Source organism: Gouania willdenowi, chromosome 10 (assembly GCF_900634775.1).
Source record: "Gouania willdenowi chromosome 10, fGouWil2.1, whole genome shotgun sequence".
Lineage (NCBI taxonomy): Eukaryota > Metazoa > Chordata > Actinopteri > Blenniiformes > Gobiesocidae > Gouania > Gouania willdenowi.
The window spans coordinates 28,008,602-28,033,788 of NC_041053.1; the positions used below are offsets into that span (position 1 = coordinate 28,008,602).

The 25,187-nt window shown below is 37.0% G+C and overlaps 2 protein-coding genes across 5 annotated transcripts in view; both read right to left on the reverse strand.

Moving 5' to 3' along the window:
* Positions 1–2,609: 2,609 nt before the first annotated feature.
* LOC114471117 (beta-1,3-galactosyltransferase 2-like) lies at positions 2,610–8,480 on the reverse strand. 2 transcript variants are annotated; one of them, XM_028459714.1, is made up of 5 exons: positions 8,318–8,480; positions 5,157–5,340; positions 4,218–4,454; positions 3,029–3,253; positions 2,793–2,934 (listed from the first exon to the last, which is right to left on the reverse strand). In XM_028459714.1, exons 1-5 carry the CDS (start codon positions 8,335–8,337, stop codon positions 2,929–2,931), a joined length of 672 nt encoding a protein of 223 aa, XP_028315515.1. In that variant the 5' UTR covers positions 8,338–8,480; the 3' UTR covers positions 2,793–2,928. The 2 variants fall into 2 exon arrangements, with proteins under 2 accessions (XP_028315514.1, XP_028315515.1); XM_028459713.1 differs by having other exon boundaries at positions 2,610–3,253.
* A 3,146-nt stretch (positions 8,481–11,626) lies between these two features.
* il1rapl2 (interleukin 1 receptor accessory protein-like 2) overlaps positions 11,627–25,187 on the reverse strand; it is a 367,898-nt gene continuing 354,337 nt past the window's right edge. For all 3 annotated transcript variants that reach the window (XM_028459966.1, XM_028459965.1, XM_028459968.1), the window contains 9 exons: positions 24,562–24,702; positions 24,414–24,474; positions 22,121–22,230; positions 18,801–18,946; positions 18,330–18,407; positions 17,048–17,164; positions 15,084–15,206; positions 14,203–14,442; positions 11,627–13,792 (listed from right to left, as the gene is read on the reverse strand). In XM_028459966.1, coding sequence (XP_028315767.1) covers positions 13,697–13,792; positions 14,203–14,442; positions 15,084–15,206; positions 17,048–17,164; positions 18,330–18,407; positions 18,801–18,946; positions 22,121–22,230; positions 24,414–24,474; positions 24,562–24,702 — 1,112 coding nt within the window. In that variant the 3' untranslated portion in view covers positions 11,627–13,696. The remainder of the gene's footprint in view (positions 13,793–14,202; positions 14,443–15,083; positions 15,207–17,047; positions 17,165–18,329; positions 18,408–18,800; positions 18,947–22,120; positions 22,231–24,413; positions 24,475–24,561; positions 24,703–25,187) is intronic.

The window sequence follows — 25,187 nt, forward strand, 5'->3', positions numbered from 1 at the left end:
TTTTTCTATGTAAGTACAGTATTTTACAAGTTCTACAGTTTCTATTATAGGTTAGTTAGCCCAGATAAATTGATAAATACAATAAATTCACACACACAGAAAAACATAAAGGCTGAATCCACTTGTTTTTTTGTTTTTTTGTTTTGTTTTTAAGATTTAAACCTTTTTTTTCATATCCAGTCTAAAGATGCTTTATTTGACAGATTACACCTCTAAACACACAAGAGGGTGCTGTTGCTCATGCATAATCAATCTTCCAATGAATTAACCAGAGTCTAAAAAGTCAACCTAAACCCTGCCTTGCAATCTAAGTGAAATATGATAAACCCAATAAAAAAGGACAAGTATACAGATAAAAGGTTGCACTTAAAATCCCACCCTCCGTTCTCATTTTCAGGTTTAACGCTGATGTTTCATTCTAAAAACATGGGGAAAAATGTTAACGTGAATGTTTACCTTTGACACAGGCATAACAAAAGACTCGTATGAATGACGCCTTAATACCAAGAGCCGTTGTCATGGCAACCAACAGTAGGCTACTACCTCATGTGATGAATTTCAGCTGTAGTTTATTTAACAGGAGAAAATTCCCGATCAATAGTTTGAATGTGTGTATGTCACAAAAAGGCTGTGTATATATATATATTTTTTTTAAATGGCACTTGGAGTTGGTTGTGTACACAAATAAGCCTTGCATGTTTTCACAGAATGAAGTAACATTATGTTTGTTACAGTCCAATTTTTTAATCTCATCGACAAAAGTGCAAGAAGTGCCTGAGCATACATGTTCAGTATATTGTTAAAATGCATGTATGATTTGTTAAAATACTAAATAATTCAGTTGTGGATATCTCAGTCATTCCAAATTCAATGAAATCTAATATTAGCAATTTCCCCATGCTTTTAGCACATGACTGCAGTCATTTTTAATTTCAAACAGTAGGAAACTCCCACAAGAATGCCCTAACAATTATATCAAAATTGGTTTAAAAAAAATCTAACTTTAAAGTGAAGTTCCATCAGGGACTAGTTATAACTGTTTTGTTTGCTTGGAATTTGTAGGTGCCTTACATACTGTTTATCATATTCACAAGTGGAACTGTAAACTAGGGCACAATAATGTTGAAAATGGTCAATATTTGGCACCTGAATGAAAATGACCACTGTTATGTATGTTTGTGTTGCTCTGAATGTTTGAACATTTAAACCTCTTTTTTTAACGGCCTAATAACCTGAATGAAGGACAGGTAATATATGACAATGGAACAAAAACCTTTCTCCCAAATAATGCATGGGGTACGTGAACATTGAAGAATTAAATCTAACAAAAAAAATGTGCAACAGAAAAACTAGAATGAAAGTCAAATGTATGGAACTCATTCTTGTTCAAGAGAACTCGTGTCTGTGTAGCAAACAAACAAGGGACAGTGGAAAATATTATGTGTTTAATGTGGTTTGTACAGTCATGTCACAACAGGTTATGAATAAAAAAAAACAACAAGGCTTGCTGTTGATTACACAGTGCTCTGGTATTCTTTTCACACCCTTCCAAATGACTTTCCATTGCTGGGTGATCGGTAGGATTTTTTGTTTTTTGAGTCTTCCATGGAAAAAGGTAAATCTTTGGTTAAATCTGTTCCATACTTTTGGCGTAATCCTGCTGACAGACAAAAAAACCTATTAAATAATTACCGTTGAAAATTTTTACCTCCTTGGCTGAGGTAATAATTCATTAATGAAAAATTTCAGCCATGTATTTCCCCTGTCACCAAAATAATCTGGTGATTAGCAGTAGGTATGGACGGCTCTCACGGCTCTCACTTTGAACATACAGTAGTAACATATAATGGCTCATTTGAATTTGATATATTAGCTTAGATTTGGTGAAAATTATCAAATTAAAGATTTATTTACGACACTGTACAATGTAGTTTTTTGTCAATCGGCTGCTTGTAAACACATTATATACATAACATCCCCCAGCTAACCCTAACCCTAGGTCACCATTAGTAACAATGTTTTTAGACTTACCCATTCACACAAAATGGGTCAAAAAATGTTTCCTGTGGTTTCAAACAACAGCTCGCAGAATAGGAGTTACACATTTGATATGGTGAGGAAGTGAGTGTGGTAAACTGGTTGGCAGAAAGCATGGACCGGTGCAGGTGCCCACAGGACAATGAAGATGTAAAAGTCAACAGAAGCAAGGGCAGACAAACTTCTATGATTGAGTGGTGAGGCAGGGAACAATGTCAAAACTTTTTCCCATGTTACCCATGGGAAAAGTTCTAAAGGTATCTCACGCAACAAACAGAAGAAAGGATCTGAAGTAAAGAGTGCAGGCAGGGTGGAGTGGATCAAGATGAGTGAATGGGATGATTCAGAATCAGAGAAGGAGCTCTAGGCAATGGTTTGGAGACAGGAGCCATGTTTCAGATTGAAGGAATAGAACAGCTGGTAGTAGAGAAGAAGATGGACAGGACTACAGGAAAATATTGAGGTCACTCAGAGAAGTTAGTCCATAATATCAGAAAGGACTGATTGTTGTGTTTTGGACATAACATTGAACAGAGGAGAGAGAGTGGAGGGACTACTGATAAAGTATTCCATCTTCATTAAGTCACAGTTTCTTTAGGACAACATTTCAAATAGATCAGCAGCCGCTTTGTGTCTGGGTCTCGTACAATCCCCATATGTCCACAAGCTGCTTGGAGTTCTTCAGTATTGTTGTAATGACTGAGGTCCAGTAACAGCCGTTTCTGTAAAAAGGCATACCAGCTTGAAACAAACCCCCATCAGGAGGATCTGTCACCTCAATTCCCTCATGTTTCATGCACAGACCCACATACACGTCTTCAATATAAACTGCTCTGATGTGTGAAGACGCCCCCAGTATTTTCCTGGGTAAATCCAAAGAGAACACGTAGCCTAGTCCTAAAACATAAGGTGGATATCGTGAGTCAGGGAAGACAGAAACAGGCATAAACCACTTTGAGTCATGGTTTCGCAAAACAAGAGCGTCCCTCACCACATGTCCTGTCATGTAATGCTGTCGAGGGGCTTTTAAAAGCAGGTCAACAAGTTTTTGGACGTTTAGGAAAATATCCGAGTCAATCTTCATGGCGTAGGAGGTGTTGGAGCAGTGTGTGCTGAGCCATTCGAACATAACCATTGTTTTGATGGTCAAATTTTTGTAGCTGTCCACAAAGTTGCTCTGGAGAATATCGTGATGTCTTTGACTCTCAAGAAGCAACTGAGGAGAGAAAAAAAAGCAGAACTTTGAGTTTAAAAAGTAGTAAAACCAATGTTAAAGAGTAACTAAACCCATGAGCTTTTGGATGAAATAAAAACATGCCATGAATATGGGTGGGGCTCTTTAAGCAGCTAAGACATGCGCCCAGTCTATACTATAAAATCTCCAAAGAACAATCTATGCTATGCTAACTATCTATTCAATACTCAATATACCTCTCTATTCACAATTCTTTCAATCCAACCTACACACCACAGATTGCAGAGTCCACAGGTGCTAATTTTCATTAGAGGGGCGGGGTCAATAGTCATTGTTTGTGATGTAAGAAGCAGTAACAAACTACCATTTTCAGCCAATAACAAAATTCAATAGATTTTTACAACAAAATATGCAAATAAAAATATTTTGATTAAAATGTCAAGAGTAGGACAAAAATCAATCAACAACATTATTTCATACCCAAATAAATTTGTTTTCAGCAGCTACTCTTTCAGGCAGTGGTGAAGTAACGGTTAAGGAAGCGGATTAATAATTGGAGGGTCATGGGTTTGGTCCCTCACTGTGAGATGTTGAGCAAGTCCCTTAACTCTAACTGCACACGTTTTGCGTCACCTTGGATAAAAGCGCCTGCTAAATGAAATTGTAATCTTGTAATTGTAGTCTTTAAGAAACAGGCTTGTCTGCTTTACAACAAAAACACGTTTAGATTTATGCATAATTCACTTTGGTTTCAATCTTAGTAAAATCTATCGTACTTGCTACGTTTTACATGTGAACATTAAGGATTTGGTTCTTTTTTCTGTTTCTGCCACAAACAATGTTGAAATAAAATAAAGAAATCATGGAAATTAAAATTGGTTTCACTGTTTCAAACTTTGCTTACACCTACACACATAATTGGCTACTCTTCTTCCCCCCTGGAGTATTTTAGGTGAAGAATATTTTGAAACTTCCATGAACTTACTTCTTCCTGGAATGCCTTGGTACCATACCCTTCTGTGGACAGCCCCAGTAGGAAGTAGTGACTGACCACATGGCCAAGGACCATAGTTTCCTTTCCCCATGTGTTGCGGATTATATTGCGGGCCTCTTGGTTGTGGGGTTCAACTGGGATTATCAGGACTAGGAAAGGGCTTTCCTCCTGACATCTGTTTGGTTCGTCCATTAGGAACTGGTACGGGTGAGGGTACTCGACAAAATACTGTAACAAAGTCATTATATGGTAAAAGTTATTAATAGTTTTCTCTTCAGCAATCATCATACACAAGATTGTATTTCTTTTCTTTTTAAAAATTAAAAAATCCTATTTTATTGATGTTCACACCATTATTTTGATTCTTCCTCTGGCACAAAGGGAAGATACACATTCCTTTGCTAAACTAAAATAGAAATTTCCTTTCTGGAGTGAGATCTAGGCACATTCAAGTGTGATATTTTATGATGCATGAGCCAAAGCTGAAGACCATTTTTTATGTTCACATTGAGCATAAATGTATGATTAATCCTTGCATGCATTTGAGTTGAACGGTATTTATTGTTCAACACTTTGGAGTATTTTGTTATTTTCCTGAGGTGCTTTGGTTTAAAATACTGAAGATGACAAATTGTTGGCTAAGGAATAAATAATACTCAGTCCTCTAAAACTAGACAGATACGTAGAGCTCTTTGCTAGAACAAGTAATTTCAGTGCAGCAAAAGGCACTTGAAGAAAAGAACTTAATCTGTTGTCTATACAGCTAAGATTGAACAGAATGTTTTCTGTTTTTGAATGAAACACATCCTTCTTCTGGTACTCCATCCAGTTTCCTCTCATAGTCTATAAAAATAGGAAGAATAAGAACAAGAAGAATGCAGAAGATGATTGATGATCGGTGCCAGATGATGAGAGTTTGGCAATACTTACGCTGTCTACTGAAGTAGTTACATCGATGTAAGATTGGTTGGACAATGACCTTATCCTCCAGGGGTTCATAGGCCATGATGCTTGTTGGTCTAGACTGTAGAATATAAATATAGCTAATCCCATCAGGAAGAAGAGTATCAACAAAAGCCACCAGCACCTCACTTTTATTCCCAAAGGTTTCGCACTGTGGAGACAAAAGTAGATGGATGCTTTTAATGAACAACCGTATGTCCAAACTAAACTGAAAAAGACAACCTACACTATATTGACTGGTGGTCATACATGTCCAGCCACTTAGTGAATTTTGTCATCAAATAAATTCGGCTCTGGTTCATGCTTTTTATATTACTCTGTGGTTTGACTCACTAATCAAAAACCTGGCTTATTTTGTAACTTTGCTACTTAAAATAAGCTGTTTATAAAGTTATATTAGAGCAAACACTGTCATGTTACAGCAGATGGTCAGTCATTAGCTCTTTAATTAATGGGCTGAATGAGGTTTCAAATTTATACTTCACTTGCCAGTAGCTTCCGCTGTCCTTATTAGCGGCAAGTTACTTTCATGTGTCAGTTTTTGAGTTTCTAACCTTTATATCAGCACTTCTGTGCAGAAGGTGTGAACTGTTTGCACACATTACAAACTGATAAACATATAAAGTTTGACTCCAATCAGAGTGTATGAAGTTACTCAACTACCTAGTATTTGGCAACCTTTATTATGCATGCAATCATTCATTAAAGATACCTAAGCGATCACTTTCTTCTGCTCCCACTCTCCTAACTATTTGCCCTAACTGCTTGTTTTGTCTTCTGTCTTGTGGATTCAATGGGTGACTCTATCTGCACTTCATCCAATCGATCAATTTTTTTTTTGACAAAAAGACCGGGCAGGGGTGAGCCTGCATGTCCGGGCGGAATGTTTGCGGCCAGATACACGATGGATTCATGGAATAAGTGGAAGGTCTTCTATCCATGCCTTCCGTGGAGGACATCTACATGATCGGATTTATGGTAGCCGGGATGCTGCTGATTGGAGACGGCAGCTTTCTGATCTCCCTCTCCGCAGGCTACAAGGGAGCATGAGGAGCGCCTAAAGGTTGTATGCATATGAACTAAAAGGTAAAACCTTAATGAGTAATAAGTCTGGGCACTGGCTGGATTTGAATTTAAATAATAGTCATCCAATGTGCAGGGTGTCTCATTGGCCACTAAACTTCCATTCTTTGCTAACCAATAAATATAAACAATGGGAAGATGCAAGAACTGCCTAATTTAGACTTTCAAGTCCTTAATCTGTTAAGTGAGCAGTTAAACTGTTTTTAGATGCATGACAATGGGAATCTAGCTAAAACACAATGATTATCCCCAGTGTTGACATTTTAAATTCAAGGCAATATATATTTTAGATTATTTTTGGTAATCATATGGTAATCTGTTTCAATGCTGGTTATTCCATTTTATGTTGGCCATAGTCATTTCACTAGTGTTGTGTTCAAGACCACTCTATCCGAGACCAAGACTTGCCCGAGACCAGAATGCACCGAGACCAAGACAAGACCAAGACTTTCGGGAGCCGAGACCGAGTCAAGACCAAGACCGAGATAAGCCGAGACCGAAACCGAAACTGAAATATTAAAACTACTACTGCTACTGATAAATTCACAAATATTCTACATATTTGAAAACAAGATTTTTTTGTCAGCTGAAAGGACAGCAAGTGTTTAAAAGCATTTCTGCCAAGAAATAATGATTCTCGATTCTGATTCTTTGAGTTGTGCAGGTCAACAGGTCACAGATTTCACAAGATAATTTTTTAGTTTGAAAAAGCTGATATAGTTTAATTTGGTTGCTGTAATGTAACTAGGATATTCAATTAACAAAGGTTTCCAACTGTAACTGTAAAAGTTAAACTTTATGAAATAAAACTACAAACAAGTTGTCAGTAGTCTAAAAAACAAAGAGCTACAGGTAGATGTGAAACTAAATAAAACAAACTCAAACCCGGGAACAGTCATGTGACAAATCAATCAATAGTTCTTGTTGAAAATTATTCTTATTCTTATTCTGGATACAGTGGAACCAGAAACTATAAAAAAATAATTATATTGTGAACTGTTTACACATTCTGCGCATGTGCAACTTGCGGCGATGACGCGCTAGTGACGACCTAATCCAAGATGACGGCGGCCTGGAGTACAGCCTTAAAAGACATGGATATAATGAAAAGATTGGATGGACAGAGGCATTAACATGCGGACTTTCACACGGACACACACAAACTTATTAAACACACAAGGACCTCGGTAAACGGAACAGGCTTCACCGGAAGCAGGCACTAGAACCCAGAGGCGGAGTAAGTAAAAATGAATAAAAGATTGTTTTATCCCGTTCTTCTCCTTGTTATTATCACATTATAAAAAAGTTTAAAAATAGCAGGAATTAGTGCTGGTCTCGAACGGTCTTGACGGAAAATCCCGAGTCCGGGACAAGGCCGAGTCAAAATGCTTCAGAGTCCGGGACGAGACAGAGACCTTTAAAATTTGGTCTCAAGACCGGTCTCGACTACCACAACACTACATTTCACTATGTGGTGGCATCACTTTGTATACGAAGGATATGGTTTGATTAATGGTAAGACACAGACTTATACAAACAAGAATAATTGTGAATGAAAACATGCACTGGTTTGATTACACGTCACAATATATGATTCAAATCAGGAAAAGCGCAAGTAATATTCTTTCATACTCTTTCATAATATGTGCAGCCACAAAGACCAACAACAAACTCAAATTGAAATTGAAGCATCTCTCTCTCAATGACAGTTTTAAGTCGTCATCTCCCTTTGTTTGTGGATTTAAGAGAATTTCAGGGCAGACTAAAGGACAAGTAGGGACACGCGTCCTTGTGCAGTCTCAGAGTTCATATGATGTCAGCAGCACAAAAACCTAAAAGATCTGTATTACTGTCAATGTACAGGTTTCATACACTGCGTTAAAGATAGTGGAGCTAAAAGTAATTTCAGTCACTTTACTTCTGATAGACTTTTGCAATCAAACAATTTGGAACAAGAAAGTAATCAGCACTGTTATCGATGTAAGATAATAAGATCATATTTTTCCTTTAACTATAACAATATCGTATCTTACATAATTTCTTACCATTTGCAGTTCTTCGGCATTGTGGATGAAGCTAATGGATTTATATCCAAGACGCGGTTGGTGGTAGTGAGGATGTTAGTGTCTAAATGTCCTGAGGGTTAGTGGCTTGAGATGAAGAGTGTGAGATAGATGCACAGCAGTGTTTATCCCAGCATCAGACACTGCTAGTGAGAAATGCAATTAAAGACAGGTAGAGTTAAACGGGAACTTTGGAACCGCCCTCCAACGAATGTGGGGACAACAAGATCCAACATGCCAACTTGGAGGTGCAAGTTACACACTCTGCTGTTTGTTTTCTCCTTTTTATGAGGCAGACTCCAAAAATTTAAACAATTCAAAAGAAAGGATTTCTCTGATGCCTGTGCATCTTTGAGGGCTCCTTTGGCATTATGAAATGAGTGTATGTTTTTTAAACTGTCACCAAAGCACACTATTTACTTTATAGTAAAAAACATTCTTAATAATATACTAGTAATGGCTAACTGAGCATGACTTTTAAATAAAGGAGTAGTAGGATATTGTGACAAAAGTAAAAAGGAGCAGTTTTAAATCATGTCCTGTGCCCTTTAATAAAGTTAATGGATTGATTTCTCACCATGGGAAACACATTGCACATTCTGTTACTTATAAATGGCAGCTTTATCAACACCTTGTGTGATTCTGTGATTGTGCTTTGTGAACATAATGTCCGTAAGATGTATGAACGGGATTTAAAAAGTTCATTCATCTTTTATGTAAATTCACAGAGAAATCTACTCTCAGAAATCTATATTCCTACCCTCAATTTTCCAAAATATTGCTGCATTCCAGTTGGCATCAACAACATCTCTGAAAATCTCATATTGCACTTTGATATACAGGAGTAACAGTCAGATCTTGCTGCTGTCCAGTGTTATGACTGACAGGTGGTGAAGATTTGATGAAGGGGGAAAAAAGAAGAAAAAAACCTGGACAGGAGTCATGTTCAATCTAACTGTTTAACAAGACAGATGATTTGGAGGATTGGGACTACATTTGAGTGGATGTGTAGGCTATTTATTTTGGATAGGGAAAAATCAGACAATCACTTAAGGCAGTGGTTATCCGTAAGGTTGCCGTATCAGTATACCGACATTCTATCCATACGCAGCGCCCCTCATTGGCCAGTTTAGGTCACGTGACTAAGACTAAACCTAACTGTAAAACTAACCCTAACCCTAAAAATTGTTGCAATATAGGGTTAAAACCTAACCCTAAGACGCTACGTACGTGTACTTCGGTAAATGTACCAATAGCACCGGGGGTTGTCCGTACAGCAACCGTACGAATAAACATTTTCATCAGTTAAAGCTGGGGTTTGTAGCATCGTCAGGCGCTCCACGCTCCCCCCTCTCCACTCTTTGTGACTGTTTTCTCCATAAAGACTCATAACAAATGTAAGAACTTTATCTAGTGCTATTGGAGCGTTTTCTGATATGATATGAGACATGAAAGCACGTATCACTACCTGCTGTAAGGACAAAAGAAGGCTCAGAGTCACATATGCTGCTCAAACACAAGCAGCTAATCTCAGCCGATCAGAACAGACACACTCCGTCCACACAGCAGATGAAATGGGTTTGTTCTTTCCACTTTAAATCATTTTAATAAGCTATTTATTCCATCTGTTTGGTGCGGACTGTGCTGACTGAAAGCGGGTCGCTCACAGATCGCTGCTCACACCGACTCCGCGGACAGCGTTCCTCCTGAACACGTTTGTGCCTTTATTCTGTTGCTTCTCCACCTCGGTCTTCCTTTTTCCTCTAGATTTGCCGTGTAACCGCTGTGCCAAAAGCCACATTAGAGACTTCAGCTGGAATATAAAGCCATGGGATGCACATCGAGTTTTGACGAACAACTCGAGCAGCCAATAGTAACGGTTAAAACTGCTCATAGGATCAATAGAAAGATCTCTGATTGGCTGAAGTCACAGGGCCAGGAGAAGAAGCAGAGATTCACTGTCCACTCAGAATATTTTGGATTACAATATGCAATACAATTAAATGATTATGGATTTTTTACCAAAAAAAAAAAAACTTAAACTGCTGCTTTAACTGAGGAATAAAGATGGTGGAATGTGAAATAAAAACTATGCAAATATATTTTTACAGACTGTATTAAAAAGACAGTCAGGTATGATTGTGGTCATTTATCCACCTACCATGTTATAACCAATGGGCTAATACATTATGTATTCAAACAAGTACTTTACCTCCTTGTAGACACCAAATTCAAATCCAAAAGTGATCATTCTTGAAGTGTTTCCTAAAATGCTGTCAACTTTTACAGTCGATGCTTTTGCTTTAAAGAGCTGCTAAAACATGATTATTATTTTTTAATCTTGTCTGCACATGCTGTCGAAGGTCAACACTGTAGTCTACATGTAGTGCAATGCATGTTTTATTATTGCAATTAAATAAATGAATTTATTTTATTGCATAATTGTGACCATCACCAGCCTTCCCTAAGGAAGGGTAAGAAACACTTTACTAAAGGGAAAATATAAAATATAAAAAGAAAGGGCAGTGTTGCACCTGTGAGGGGAAAGGAAACAGGGAAGAGGGAGTCAGGGTTAGAACATGGAAGAGGTGGGGAAAAGTCGACTATTTTAAGGTGAGAGTGTAAATGCAGTACTGTATTACAGTTGTACTTATTGTGTTGTGTAATCAGTTAAGCCATAACTCCAACTTCTAACCATTTCCCTTGTGTTTCCTCTTCTGTCCCCTTTTATTTGAAGTCAACTCAACCTCTGCAAAAAGGGTTAGGCTTGTATTAATACAAAACAAGGAGCAGTTTGTGTTTTTAATGGTGTTGTTGGACTGAAACACAAGGAAAGCACTGAAAATTAAGGCGAAGCCCAAGACAGGAATTAGAATCCAGTGAAGGCAGAGGAAAGCAGGAGAAAGAATAACAGACAGCAGTATTCCCAAAATATAAAACAACTCATATAATCTTTATTTGCTCTCAATTGAAATATTTAACCTTCCTGTCGTGTTCGGGTCTAATCTGACTGATCAACAATTTAACAAATTCAGAAATATTGGGTTTTACATTTAATTACGATATCATTCACACTGTATACTTAAACGTATAAAAGTGATGATCATCACTTTCATTAAATTTTGAGGGGTTTAGTCAACTTTGTATGGTGTTCCCATCAAATGTGACTGCCATAGGAAACAAATGGATAACCAGGTACTGTTTATTTATCAGAGAACACACACATGACACACGCACACACACTGATGAATATTCATGTTAATAATCTCTTAGTTTGGTCTCTGGTTTTCATTTTTTTTTTACAAAAAACATTTCTGGAATACTCTTCATTGCATATCTGTATTTATGTAAATAATTTGGTGAGTAAAAATGTTTTTTTTTTGTTTTCATGTAAGGACAGTAAAAACAGGCTGGTTAAAGTTGACCAGGGACACTAAAGTAAGGATGGAGGGGTGAACACGACAGGAAAGTTAATCAACAATTCAATTCCAAAAAAAGATCAACACATGAGCAGAAAAAAAGAAAAACAAAAAAAGGACAACACTATACTGTATATTGCCATCGAATATAACAATTCAAATGTTATTGTATCAAACAATCTCAAATATCCAGAATTCATTGGTTCTAAACAGACAATGACAGTGTAAATGCAAAACATGACCAATTTTGCTTAAATATTATGGTAATAATTCCGTTTTTTTTTTTTTTTTTTTTTTAAAGCTCACAATAATGAAGGTGGTCCGACAAGTTGGAAGTAGTGCTGCCCCATTTGACGAGTTGTTCCATCATCCTTTCTGCAGGGATACACTGCCATGAGACATCCATCCATCCATCTATCTGTCCATCCATCTGTCCATCCATCCATCCATCCATCCATCCAACCATCCAATAAAAAAAGAAGAATTAAACAAGAGGATCAGGACCTCACAGTCTTAATGATGGTGTAAACAGAAATCGGAGGGGAAAAAAAAAATCACTGTCATGTATAGATCTATATAGAAATTATGGAGGCTGTACAAAGATTACTGTTATGAAACAGACAATAAAACAAAGCTTGGTATTTAAAAAACAAACAAACAAACAAAACTACTTACCACAAAGGCAAATAAATAAATCCAGACAAAAATAGATACTTAAAAGATTTTGGAAGGGGGGTACCTCCTCATTCCATTTGTCACTTTTTCTCTTTTTGTCAAGGCCAGACAAAAAAACAAATACACGCACCAAATTTAAGATTTCTATATTACGCAGACATTGAAAACTGCCGCGACAACTGATTGTGTCTGTCATTCTTTCATCTATATATCTTTTTTTTTTTTAAATTGTTTTCTTCAATCTAAATGGGTGGTCATGCAAATACAAAAAGCTAAGTCTTTTGTTTGGTAGTAAAAATTGACCATCATCCATTGGCCGATTGGTCACATGAAATTGGTGATTTAGTCTCCCTGGCCTGTGCCTCAAGATTAGCTCCAACAGCAGAAACAAACTCTACCTTGCAGTTTCCACCTGCAGCATACTGTGCTTTCTCAGAAGGTAAAACCAACTGAATTTGTCATTTCTTCACTCAATAATTCATTGCACCTCTCCAGCTGATAACCATTTGAGTCAATCAGACTAGACTCCCAACCGATGAGGAAACTATCCACAGGCTGGCCAGTTGGTACAAATCTGTACCTCTTCTAACTAAAAGACATCCTCATGATAAGTAGGTAGACATTTTGAGAACTCTTTAAAATAGAAAACCTGCCATTCATTTTGTCAATTATGTTTCTGGTGTGTCAGTATTTCACTAATCAGCTGGTTTTTCAAATGGCAGGTATATCAGTAGAATGAGAAAACATGTTTTTCCCCCCACTCAAACCCGAACCCCGTTTCTCCAAACTCAGCAATCAGTTGAACAAGATGGACTACTGCATATACAGTTATTTCTCTGGTACTAAATCCATGCATTTAAGCCTGTCTACAACACCAGAGTGGGCCAAGAGCATAATGTGTCATGTTTGTTTTCAGGCTTAATGGCTAACCATTCATCCTCCAAGAGTTGGAAATACATGAAAGTTTATCTTAGGTGGATGTATCCATTTATCCATCCCAGTTAGTACCAATGAATGGCATGTTCTGAAACCAGAGAGAGCTCGACTGATTTCCATCTGCCAAGGAGTAGTCTATAGTCTGTACACCCAACAGGGGAGAAAGCTCTATTGAGTTCTCAAGCAGTACAACCTGTGACAAAGAGGTTGAAAGGGTCCGTAGAAGCTTCCAAAGTCAAGTCTGTACACAGTTTGGTTCACCAACCAATTCACATAAAGTTGGTCCAAAGTGTAAACGCGTCCTTATTCCAGGTCCAGCTGGGTTGTCCATCTACCAGATGTCAGAGCTTAGTTCTCTGGTGAGAGGTACGAATGTGCTGTTCAGGTGCAGTTTGGGCTTCTTTCCAAGCGTACTGCTCTGAGGCATCTAGGAAACACACAGCACCACAGTGGTGAGCACAAATCTTCTCCATTATGTAGCTATAGCCAAGAAAAGAAAACAGGTGCTTTATTCTACAGTGTACTATCCTGCTGCATGCTAACAGTGTACTACAGTAGTTTCATGGGTGAGAACATAGCTGTATATGATTACTGTTTCCCAAACTAATAAATACATAAATAAGTAGGTGTTATTATCTTTCTATGTTCTCTTTTATCCACACAGACCTCTTGTTCCCCAGTGAGCTGCTCTGAACCCCTGGGGAGAAAAGAGGCATTTTAATTTTATTGGGGAAAAAAAACGGAGTACATGCAAAAACAGTAGAAGGAAAATACTCTACAGATCTTGATTCTAAAGACTATCAAATGCTGACAAAAACCAGAGATCTTTCCTCCCACCTGTCCGTTCAGCAGTGTCATAGGGATGTTGCAGTAAACATGGCGCCCCCCGGGACCCAGAGTGGAAAACTGCACTGTGGAGGGAGGCGGGAGTGGGGGTGAGATAGAGGAGGACTGTGGGGGGAGCTGGAACTCATAGCTGCGACAAAAATGCCGCATTTGGGCTGCTGTGGCTGTGTGACCCCCTCCTAGTGGCAGGGTCATCTGGTTGTAGTCAGGGATCTCCGTCGCCAAGGCAATCTGTATAGAAATAAATACTAGTGCTGGGCAATAAAACAATAACAATATATATAGCGATACCGATGTGATCAATATCAATAGAAAATATGTGGAATAGTAAGTTCAATAATTTAATTGAACTCCATTAAGAAAAAAAATATTACTTTATTATTAAATTATAATGATTTAGAATTTACAAAAATACAAAATATTTTGCATATTATTTCTTTATTTGACAGTTTTTTTCTTCCATAATTGTATTGATCTTTTCTATTTGTTTAAAAAATTATGTTTAAAATACTTGCATTCAGCCTTTTCTTCTCTTGGTCCTTATTTTTAATAGGATTCAAAAATTCAATAATTATCAATATCGAGTGATATGAAGCATTTATATCACAATTAATTTTTTCCAGGCTTGTCACCCAGCCCTAATAAATACAACAATTTTTTTTAGCACTAGAAAATCTTTGTGTTCACATTTGGACCCATATTAGCCCTAATAAAATCAACATGTACAACATATTTGATTCTTACACATTTAACAGATCGAACATTGTTGAAATGTGGATAAGAACATCCAGGATAATCAAAAATGATTGATATATTCATTCTAAATGTGTGTATTAGTGCAACCTCATACTCCGACATGTGCCTCCACTGACCTGATGATGGTTATGGCGGTTGTCATTAGGGGGCGCCAAGGATGCAGAGGTGGTTGTCATGGCAATAGTAGAGACGGTCGTCTGTAGGTCACCAAAAAGACCCTGTTCACCCGAGTCCAGGACCTGAAGGAAGAGTAGGCAGTTTAATATAATTTTAATTTAATTTAAAATTAATTTGCTAATCAGGGCATAAAGCTCCTGGAGTGTTAACGCATGGTAAACATGTTATCTTGCAGTGATTAATATATCCATATATTACCATTTTTATTTATTTTTTGCTGACATTTAAAAGGTCTTAGTGAATGCACAGACACCTGAAGCGACATATCCTACACCCACTGTGTGTTTTTGTGTCAAATTTGTGGCGACACAGGCACAGGCATTTTACAAGTTCCTATTTAAAACATTTATAAAACAAGACTTCATTTTGATAAAGATTGAAGCCTTTTGCTAATTTTTATTGATCCATTAAAATCACAGGTTATATTAAAGCTGCTGGCGACAAAACTATTTATATCAGACAAACACATACAGATTATTTGTTTGGTAAAAGATGTAAGAGATTGAAAATGCAGCTCGAATATTTATTTTCATCACTACCATAAACACTTTCGGAAAATAATGGTGCATTGCATTGTGGGATGTGGAGTCCAGTAAACAAATGCATAGAGGTGTTTTTAATGAATTCTTCCCTGATTTCTTGTGTTTCTTTGCAAGACAAGGAGGACAGTGACTCAATGGACACCATTTTTGTTCCAATTTGTTTCCGGTATTCCCCATGATTTCACCTCACTCTGCGAGACATTCAGTTTTCGCTAGATTAAGATCTTTCAGCGTCAACCCCAATATAAACATTCACCATTGTTTGGTCACAACTTTAAGTCTGTGAAAACACCAGAATTGTGTTGGGAAGTGACTTTGGCAGAGTTTTTGTTGCAAACAGAAGAAATCGTAGTAATAACAAAGTAAAAACACTTCTATGCATCCGTCTAGTGCAGTGGTTCCCAAACTTTTCACAGTCCCGTACCCCTTCACACATTTAACCTGAAGCCACGTACCCCCTACTCCTGCACACATAAAAACATAATAATGTAATGTCATATACCACGTAGCCCTACAGCACAAATCTGGCCCTTTAGACCATCAAATTCGGCTTGCAGAAGAAAGTTAAAAACATAAATTATTATCCAGATTACCAAATAATTCAGTTGTAAATAAATCATCTAGGATATCTCAGATATCTAAAGACACAAATTCAATGTATATTCCACAATATTTGGAGAATCGCAATTTTCCCATGTTTTTTTCCTCATGACTGCAGTCATTATACATTTAAAATTGTTCAAAAAAGTAAATTTTCCTGCAATTATTTAACACAATTTCCACAAATTAAATAAAAATTGGGCCCAATATTCATGAAACTTGAAAGAGCAAATCCTGCAGGGACTGATATGTCACTTATTGCTTGGATATTGTTGGTGTCTTACATACTTTATGTATGAGTTATAAGTACAAACTTAAGTGCATTAATTAATGTTTTTTTAATTTCTATTCATGTACCTAATTTCTATTCATGTATCTAAGACAATTTGCATAACCCTGGGGGTACCCATACCCCACTTTGGGAACCTAGGGTCAAGGGGACTCCACATCCCACAATGCATAGTGCAAATATTTTATGAAAATGTCAACAAACGGAGTGTTTATGGTGGAAGCAAAAATTTGAGCAGAACTTTCAAACTGCATTATTATATTATTGATCTATGAGGCCGACATTATGGATTTACAGTATCTGATCATTAAAAAAAGGCCTCTCCAGCAGCTTTAAGCATCCTGTTAAGTCTAGATACATTGAGCAGCTTCTATGTGAAATGCTGATCAACGATTAACCTTAAACTGTTCAATAGGTTTCACTAAGCAAGTGAGTTCATGTTTGTGTTCTTGATTCTTTGACATGGGCTTACCTGACGCCTGGATAAAGTCTCTCTGCGTTTAGCAGGCATCTCATAGACCACTTGTTTCCAAAATTTCGAGGACAGCTCATTGCTCTTTGGACCTCTCCATTTGATGATGGATAAAACCTCAAGACAGAAGGGTTTATTTAATAACTAAGGGCTCTATTCTCCCATGTGTGTAAGTCCAAAAAGCAACGCAGCGACACTGTTTTTGGCTGTGTGCTATTCTCCCCCTGTACTAAAGTCAGTCGCTGTGCACACTCATCCCAGTTATGCACTGTGGGTGGAGCAGCACTGAAATGTGGGTGTTCCCATTCAAATCTGGCTTTACGCGCATTCTCCGGTGTGCGTAAATCCTTTTCCTCTTACGCGCTTCTAACCCGGGAATAAGTGCAGTGCCCCGATAAGGTGAAACATAATATTGCACTAGAAATATAGACTTAGTTACATTTGAAGCCACACGGACTTGTGCGTCGGGCAGCAGCAGCTGTGATCACTCAGTTGCTGCTGCGTGGTTAATTAAAACTCTGACAGACGCAGACTTCTGTCCAAGTTGGTCACAGTGATTTAACTATTTTCATACTATGTCCAACAGAAAGTCACAGTTTGATCCACTACAGAGTGAAACAAGCTGTCATATGCGGATGAGGATGGACCACAAACTGTTCCTACACATATATTAATGAGGCTCAGCTCAGGTCGCTTTAAACAATTTATATTAAAAACAGCGTATTATGGAAGCCAATAGTTCTGTTTCACTGCAAACATCCCTCTGTATTAAAGCAGGACGCTCTGCAGCCGGGTTATTTCCTCATATCTCCAGCACATCTAACTCAATCACGCTTTACAGCGATGATAATGATGATGATGATGAAGGTGATGATAATCAAGGAAAGATATTTTAACTGTGACTCAGTCACACTGCAATAATCTGATCAGTGATCTGATCAAATCAACCTGTTATATTGTTCATCAATGACGGTGTTGCAAATTAAAAGCGAACTTTATCATTTTCATGGATTTCAATGACATTTACAAGCGTTGGGAAAACTCCATGTTTCGTGATTTCTAGACAGCCCTTCAACCCGCCTTCATTCATACATACGCGCTTTTGGTCTACCTTACGCGCAGTGGGCGTGTCAGCAGCCTGGACCAGAGAATACGCATAGGAGAGAAGCACGTAACTGCAGGCGCGCAAAAAAGTGCTTAATTCCAGATGGGAGAATAGACCCCTAAATGCATATTTCATCTGCTTACTCTATTCTTGTCACACATGTCCTATGGTCCATACCTTGATTGTATGCTTAAGGGCTTCCACCTCTTGGTAGTTGATAACATTCTTTAAATCAGCACACTCTATCATGATCACCTGGACAGACACAGAGACAAATGTCAACTAAGAAACAAGTTTCAGGATAAAATGGAGAAGTTTAAAGAAAAAAATCTGTGAAGTAATGACATAACGTTTAACGGCTTGTAGATCAGATGCTTTAATTTGCTAGTGGAAAGGTACGTGAGAAGAATTATCAGTAAACGTATAGTGTAGGGAGCGTCATGATTATGAGAATGCTTTCCTAACTGAACCAGATGTCAAGGACTTTATCAAAGGATTCCAGATGAAACAATGTGAGGCTGTTAGCGTAGTGATGGCTGAGTAGTAGTAGCACAGTTACAAGGGAAATGCTACATCCTTGTCATTTTTGATTTTATAACATAAACTGCTGTTTGAATGATATCATGCATAAGTACTGTGGTGACAGACCTTGATCTCCCCGGTAACCAGCATTGAGTGGAGGCGTGTCTCTATCTGGAAGATGCTCCACCCCCTTTTGGCAACAAACTCTGGCGTCAAAACAATGATCAAACGTCGGCTCTGCTCCACACTACGGGCCAAGTCCTCAATATATGCTGGGAGAGACACAGTGAGAAAAGTCCTTTAGAAAACCCCATATCTATACTGCATCTAACCCCGAAGGCTCACTTTGTCCAAAAAACAAGTCGTCAATCGTGTTAACTCCGGTAGAAAAGCATAAAGCAACTGAAACTCTCAATCCTATACATTGGTTACCCTCTTTAAAAAGGACCTTCCTGACACTGTTGGTTGTTTCCTTCCAGTCACAGGGATGACTGACAGGATTATGTTGAAGAGTGACAGAAATGTTTGTGCTAGATTCTTTGGCTCTGACACAGCACAGGCAGTCGGCTTCTAAATGTGGAGCAGAAATATGCTGATCTGCCTTTATCAACTATTAAAACTTCAAGAAAAGTTGGTCAGGTAAAAGATGCTTGCACTATTCTTTTTCTTTCACTCGAGATATGGACCAAAGTACCAGCGTGCAAGTTGTCAGGGTGCAAAAGACTAATGCAAAGACCTGATCACTAAAAACAGCAACAATAAACAATAATTTCTTGTTATAATCAATGAAATAATGCACACAGTCTATAAAAAAGATCCATATATGTTTCTATTTCACATCAATCTTTTCTGTAACTTTGATCAACTCTTGTTCATTGGTGTTACACAGTAAACCCCTACAATTATAACTGTCTGACTTGACTTAAATAAAAGTGTCCAAGGTTTGGGCCTCTTTCAAAACAATTTGAAAACAATTAACATCTAACCTAACACAACAAAATAATCTATATATTTTTCACTTCTGTCAACACCAAATGAGTACTTCAATGGTTACTGTGACAGAATGCTTTTCCTGCTGGTTGAGGGAAAAATCCTACTATCTGTTAATTGTCTGTGTTCCAGACTTTGAGAAAAGCTGGTATCATGCTTTGTTGTGATTGTCATGTGTGTTTTCTTTCAATACTGCATTGCTCTTAGTTGGAAACCAGTAGCGACTCGTCAGAGAGCTGGTGCAGAAAAATACTGTTGGCATGTGTTAAACTTTACATTTGAATGGATTTTTATTTCAATGTTTTTATTCGTTACAAATCGAAAGAGAAAAGAATAACCGCGACTGCACCAGACGATGTCAGGTTTTTGTGGCCAATGTTTGGAAGCGCTGACATCCATGTGGAACAGTGTGTTGAAGTTGATTAATTGATGACAACTTTGGCAGCAGCTGTCCTTTCATCTGACACTGAGCGCTACTTTCCAGAACTCTGTGTATGTCCACTTTTGTAAGAGCTAAATCCAAACAGAGGCACAATGCGGCATTGTCCCATGATAATGCATTTACAGACTATTCCAGGCAAATGGTTTTAAAATACTAGTTCAATCCATTTTCCATTCAAACTCCATATTCAAAGAAGACAAAGGGACCAACTGTCTCACATGTAAACCCACAAACCCACATGTAAACCCACAGGTTTACATGGTACAAAGGCCCTTAAAGGGTTTCAAAACCATTAAAAGAACCAATAAAAATGATTCAGAAGCTTACTGATGGGCCAATGCAGAGAACTTAGGTAACATATGTAATAAATAGAAAGAAAAAATGCTGTCCCATTGAGCTCTTAGTTTAAGAAACTAGTGCTACTTTAAAACAAGCAGTTTCTTTGTTATTTTTTCTATCTCACCTTTACGGAAAACAAACATTCATAATAATCTCCACATTCCGTCTCTTGTCTTCCTCTCCTTTACTTTACTTTCATTACCTATTAGTGCAATTTTTATGAACATTGTTACACCGTTGCATCGCTGACATAAAAAAGACACCTGTATTTCTCTCCTTCAAGCATTCAATTTACAGAGATGTACCTGAACATTTGTTCACATTTTGGGCGAACGTGAACTAAACCTAAGGTAATTCTGCCTAACGAACAATATTGTGAGTATGTTTATTCTGGTGTTTTGCCTTTCAAGCTAAAACACGACGTAAATGGGTTTTAATATGTAGGGGAAAGAATAAACAAAACTGTTTACAATGGTCTCATTCAGGGTTTTACTATTAAGTTGTGATTTGTAGAACCTGCCTGGTAAATGTTTACAGTACTGTTTTCTTTAGATACCGTATTAGTATGTACTGGAAAAAATAATAAAATGGAAAAACACTTCAGACTTAAAAACTACTGTCCTATTTTTGATTTAATAATTCCTCATTAAAGTCCAATCGATAATTTGTGAGCTGAACTTTGAACTAGTGAAGTTTCCCAACACTGCCAATTGACACAACAGGGAGTTTTAGGGGATTTGTTTGTTCAGGCAGTGGCAATATTTTAGCGAGGGGCTGAGTATTGTTTTTCATCATGAACTATATTGAAGTTAATTTATTCATGTGTTTTAGAGTAAATGTTAAATGTTGCAAGGAATAAACATATTATTGCAGTTGTTTGTTCTGTTTCTTTTGAGCCACGATAACTTAAAAATACAAATCAAAACTTTGAGGAATGTTTTTTTACGTTGACAATTTGACAGAAGAGGCTTAAAGTATAGGCTGATGCATAAATCAACGAGTTTTAACCTTTTACACAGCACAGCTCATGATTAGTCCCAGGACATTAGTGTACCACAGCATAATGGTGGAATATCCATATTCTAGGGTTTCTCCAGTTCTCCAGTGATGGGATAAACATTTTTTTATGATAGACACAGCTTTTCCTTCTTCTGTTTAAAGCCAAATTAGAGGATGTGATGAGGGCAATTGCTCATAGTCTGAAAGCAACCTCACATTATTGGCTGTAGCAAAATGAAAGGGCTCAGACAGATGGACAGATAGATGGTGTGTCTCTTTCAGGGTATGGCAGCAAGAGTAATGTTTTCCCCCTATACATGCCCATCTGCAACCTATCAGTGTGTGTGTGTGTGTGTGTGTGAGGGACACGTGTGTGTGTGGTAATGATGCTGACAGATAGAGCAAAAACAGCCATATGTTCCTCTCCAGTTGGACAGAGTGACAGATAACCCCAGAAATAATGACAAACAATGCCTGTGTGTGCATCTGAGTGTGTGTTTGAAGGGGTTATTTGCATGGCTCCAGAAGCAAGCTCGTAGCGCTTTGTGTGCAAGTGGGGGCAAATATTGTATATGATCTAATTTGAGAGCTCACATACACATTCATGCATCTTGTGCTTTGGGCGTATCATTGTATGTCTGTGATATGAAACAGGAGGTAGGAAGATAATACTCACTACTGCTGGGTATCAAGTCTCTGTCTGGTAAAAACAACTTGTAGCCGTAATGCTTCTCCAGGACGTCTGGTAAGATCTCCAAAGCAAAGGTTTCCTCATCGCTACTGTTCCTGTCGAGGTAGAGAACAATAATGGGCTTCAGGACTGAACTTGCAACGAGCTTTTATAACTACTATTACGACTCGAGCAGTTCCAAGGCACTTTGTTTATTTCACCGTTCACAGACACGCAGGAAATTCATGGTTCACTGCAATGTTTAAGGACACTTCAAAATGTAGACATGTCAAACCTAGAATCAATCTGTCAACCTCTTTATTAAAAAAAAACTCATTCAACCACTAAAAAAAACCAGTTTCCTTGAATGAAGTGTTTGCACCAACACAAATACGCCTGAACTTTAAAAATTGTCGGGTTTTTTTTGTTTTATTTTTTTACTTGGTAAAAACAATGAAATCAATCATTTGAATGATCTTATAGAAAAGATAAACCGTTGTGGTTTATTAAAAGTTTAACCAAATATTTAAATCTCAACAATCTACATGACATGTTTTACAAAATGAGTTGAACAGGTTGTTGTTGTTGTTGTTGTTGTTGTTGTTTCCTATATTGTGGGTGATAGACCTTTTATGGTACGGTATGTGTTCACGTACCATTTCAGTAGCAGTTGAATGAGACCCGTCCAATACACTCTATAAACTATTTTAATTTATTCTTCATTAAACTCACTCTTTATTTAAATATTTGACCCTTATACAAGCCAGGCTTCTTAACCCTCTTAGAACGCTTTTAGAAGCTGCGAAATGTCTCGCACAACAAAGGCTCAAAAATGGTCAAACTTTTCAAAGGCTTTCCTAAAAATGATGTAATCATGAATCTGTCAAAATGTAACCAAACCTAAAAAACCTTTTTATTTAGACATAATTTGGTTCTTTGGTTTAGTAAATAAATGCTTATTAAAATGGCTCTAAGGTAAGCTCTTAGCCATCTCAGCGTTTTATGTGTGTCATCTTTAATCTTAATCAAATCATCAGGAGTTTTAAAAGGTCCTGATTTAGTCCTTTACTAATGCCTGAACAATATCCATACAATATGGGACGCCGATTGTAAAGTGGCCCATGCTAAAATAACAAAATTTGTGAAATTGTTCTCATTAAAACATAATGTCAATGTTAAATCTAAATGTTCAATTTCAAATCTAAATCTAAATGTAAAATCTAAATCTAAATGTTAAATTTAAATCTACAATAAATGTTAAATCTAAATGAGCTCATACTTTTGTACTTCCAGTGAATTTTCATATTAGCTAAATATTTAGTTTCACTCGTGACACTTAGGTTTAAAATTTAACATTTAGGATTTCCATTTACTTTTAGATTGAACATTCAACATTCAACATTTAGATTTATTATTTAGATTTAACATTTAGGATTTACATTTACTGTTAGATTTAAGATTCAACATTTAACATTTAGATTTAACATTCAACATTTACCATTTAGATTTAACATTCAACATTTAACATTTAGATTTAGATTTAACATTGACATTATATTTTTATGAGAAAAAATATCACAAATTTCACAAATATTGCTGTAAATCTGATCAAGAGTAACAACAGAATTCACACGCGTTCTTTTAAACGTGGTTTGTTGCTAAATGTTACGAAACATCCGGCAGACGTTACAGATCACTGTGCTCTAAAAAAAAACAGTTTCATCCCCCAGGCTGTCACTCTGATCAACGCTAAACAGTTAAAGAGTGTCAATAACCCTGGAACTAAACGTGTAACAACCCTGGAACAAACTGTCACTTGAATGTACATGTACATAAACATATACTATTTAAGTTAAATGTTTACCTGCACTACTCATCACTGCACTACTGCCCTATTATTATTATTATTATTATTATTATTATTATTATTATTATTATTTTAGTTAATTTTGCACATGTTAGTCTTTAACTACTATTTATATTTATGTTTATATTTTTTCGAGTTGATTGTTATTATTGAATGTTTAATTTATTAGACAGAGCACAGTTCACCAAGTCAAATTCCTCATGTATAACATACATTACATGGCCAATAAAGTTGATTCTGATTCTGAAGTTGTTGTTAATTTTAATCAATCGGCACCCCATGATACAAACCCTCATTTCTAACATGCAGTTTTCTATTAGGTCAAAGCAGCTATAATAGAAGCTGTTGAAAGTGGTCTCATCATCTGTCCTTTTAATATCTTTTTTTACGAGACCAAAACTTTCGAAAACTGTAAATCCAATTGAATCTGACCTGCCCATAGAGTCGAGATCCACTTTAGTGTAGGACAAGTAGGCGTCATACTCCTTATTATCTATTGAGAGAAGAAGACAAAGAAAGAAACGGTGAGGAACAACATGACTCAGCATTCCAGCACCTGCTCTTTATTTATCTCCATTACCATCCTCAGCTTCATCGCTTCCAAAGTGTCGCCTGTAGCAGAGCATGATCTCCAAGTTGTAACACTTGTAAAATGCTGTGAGGACTCCAAGCAGCAGCAAGATGACCCCAAGACCCCCAGCCAGTTCCAGGCGATACATATCTGTCAGAGACATGAGGCCAAACCACAAACAATAAAGTAGCATTCAGAGGCAAAAACATATTTTTTTAAAAAATGCTTTTTTTTAAAAAAAATATTAAATGGTCTTGCTTGGACTCCATTTACTGTATTTTTTGACAGCTGGTTTGTTCATGTTCAAGTCAATTTAAGGCAAGGCAAGGCAAGGCAAATTTATTTATATAGCGCATTTCATACTCAAGGCAACTCAATGTGCTTTACATGATAAAACATTCAATTGTTTAAAATCAATAAGAACATTTAAATCAATAAGAACAATTAAAATCATCAGTAAAATCAATTAAAATCATCAGTAAAATCATCATTTTACTGATGACCATCCTATTATCCTGGGGGTCAGTTTGACCACATTCAATGTTCATCCAATCATTAAAAAAAACTTAAGAAAACATGACTTTTCCTGATTTGATGGGTACAATTGATTAGGCATAAAATTATCATGACGATGT

Bases quoted from the DNA above. Each gene is read 5' to 3' on its own strand.
- LOC114471117 (XM_028459713.1), bottom strand. From the start codon at position 8,337: ATGCCGAAGAACTGCAAATG. The intron at 5,341-8,317 runs GTAAGAAATTAT...TTGTCTCCACAG, and splicing joins ATGCCGAAGAACTGCAAATG to TGCGAAACCTTTGGGAATAA. The intron at 3,254-4,217 runs GTAAGTTCATGG...TTCTCTCCTCAG, and splicing joins CCAAGGCATTCCAGGAAGAA to TTGCTTCTTGAGAGTCAAAG.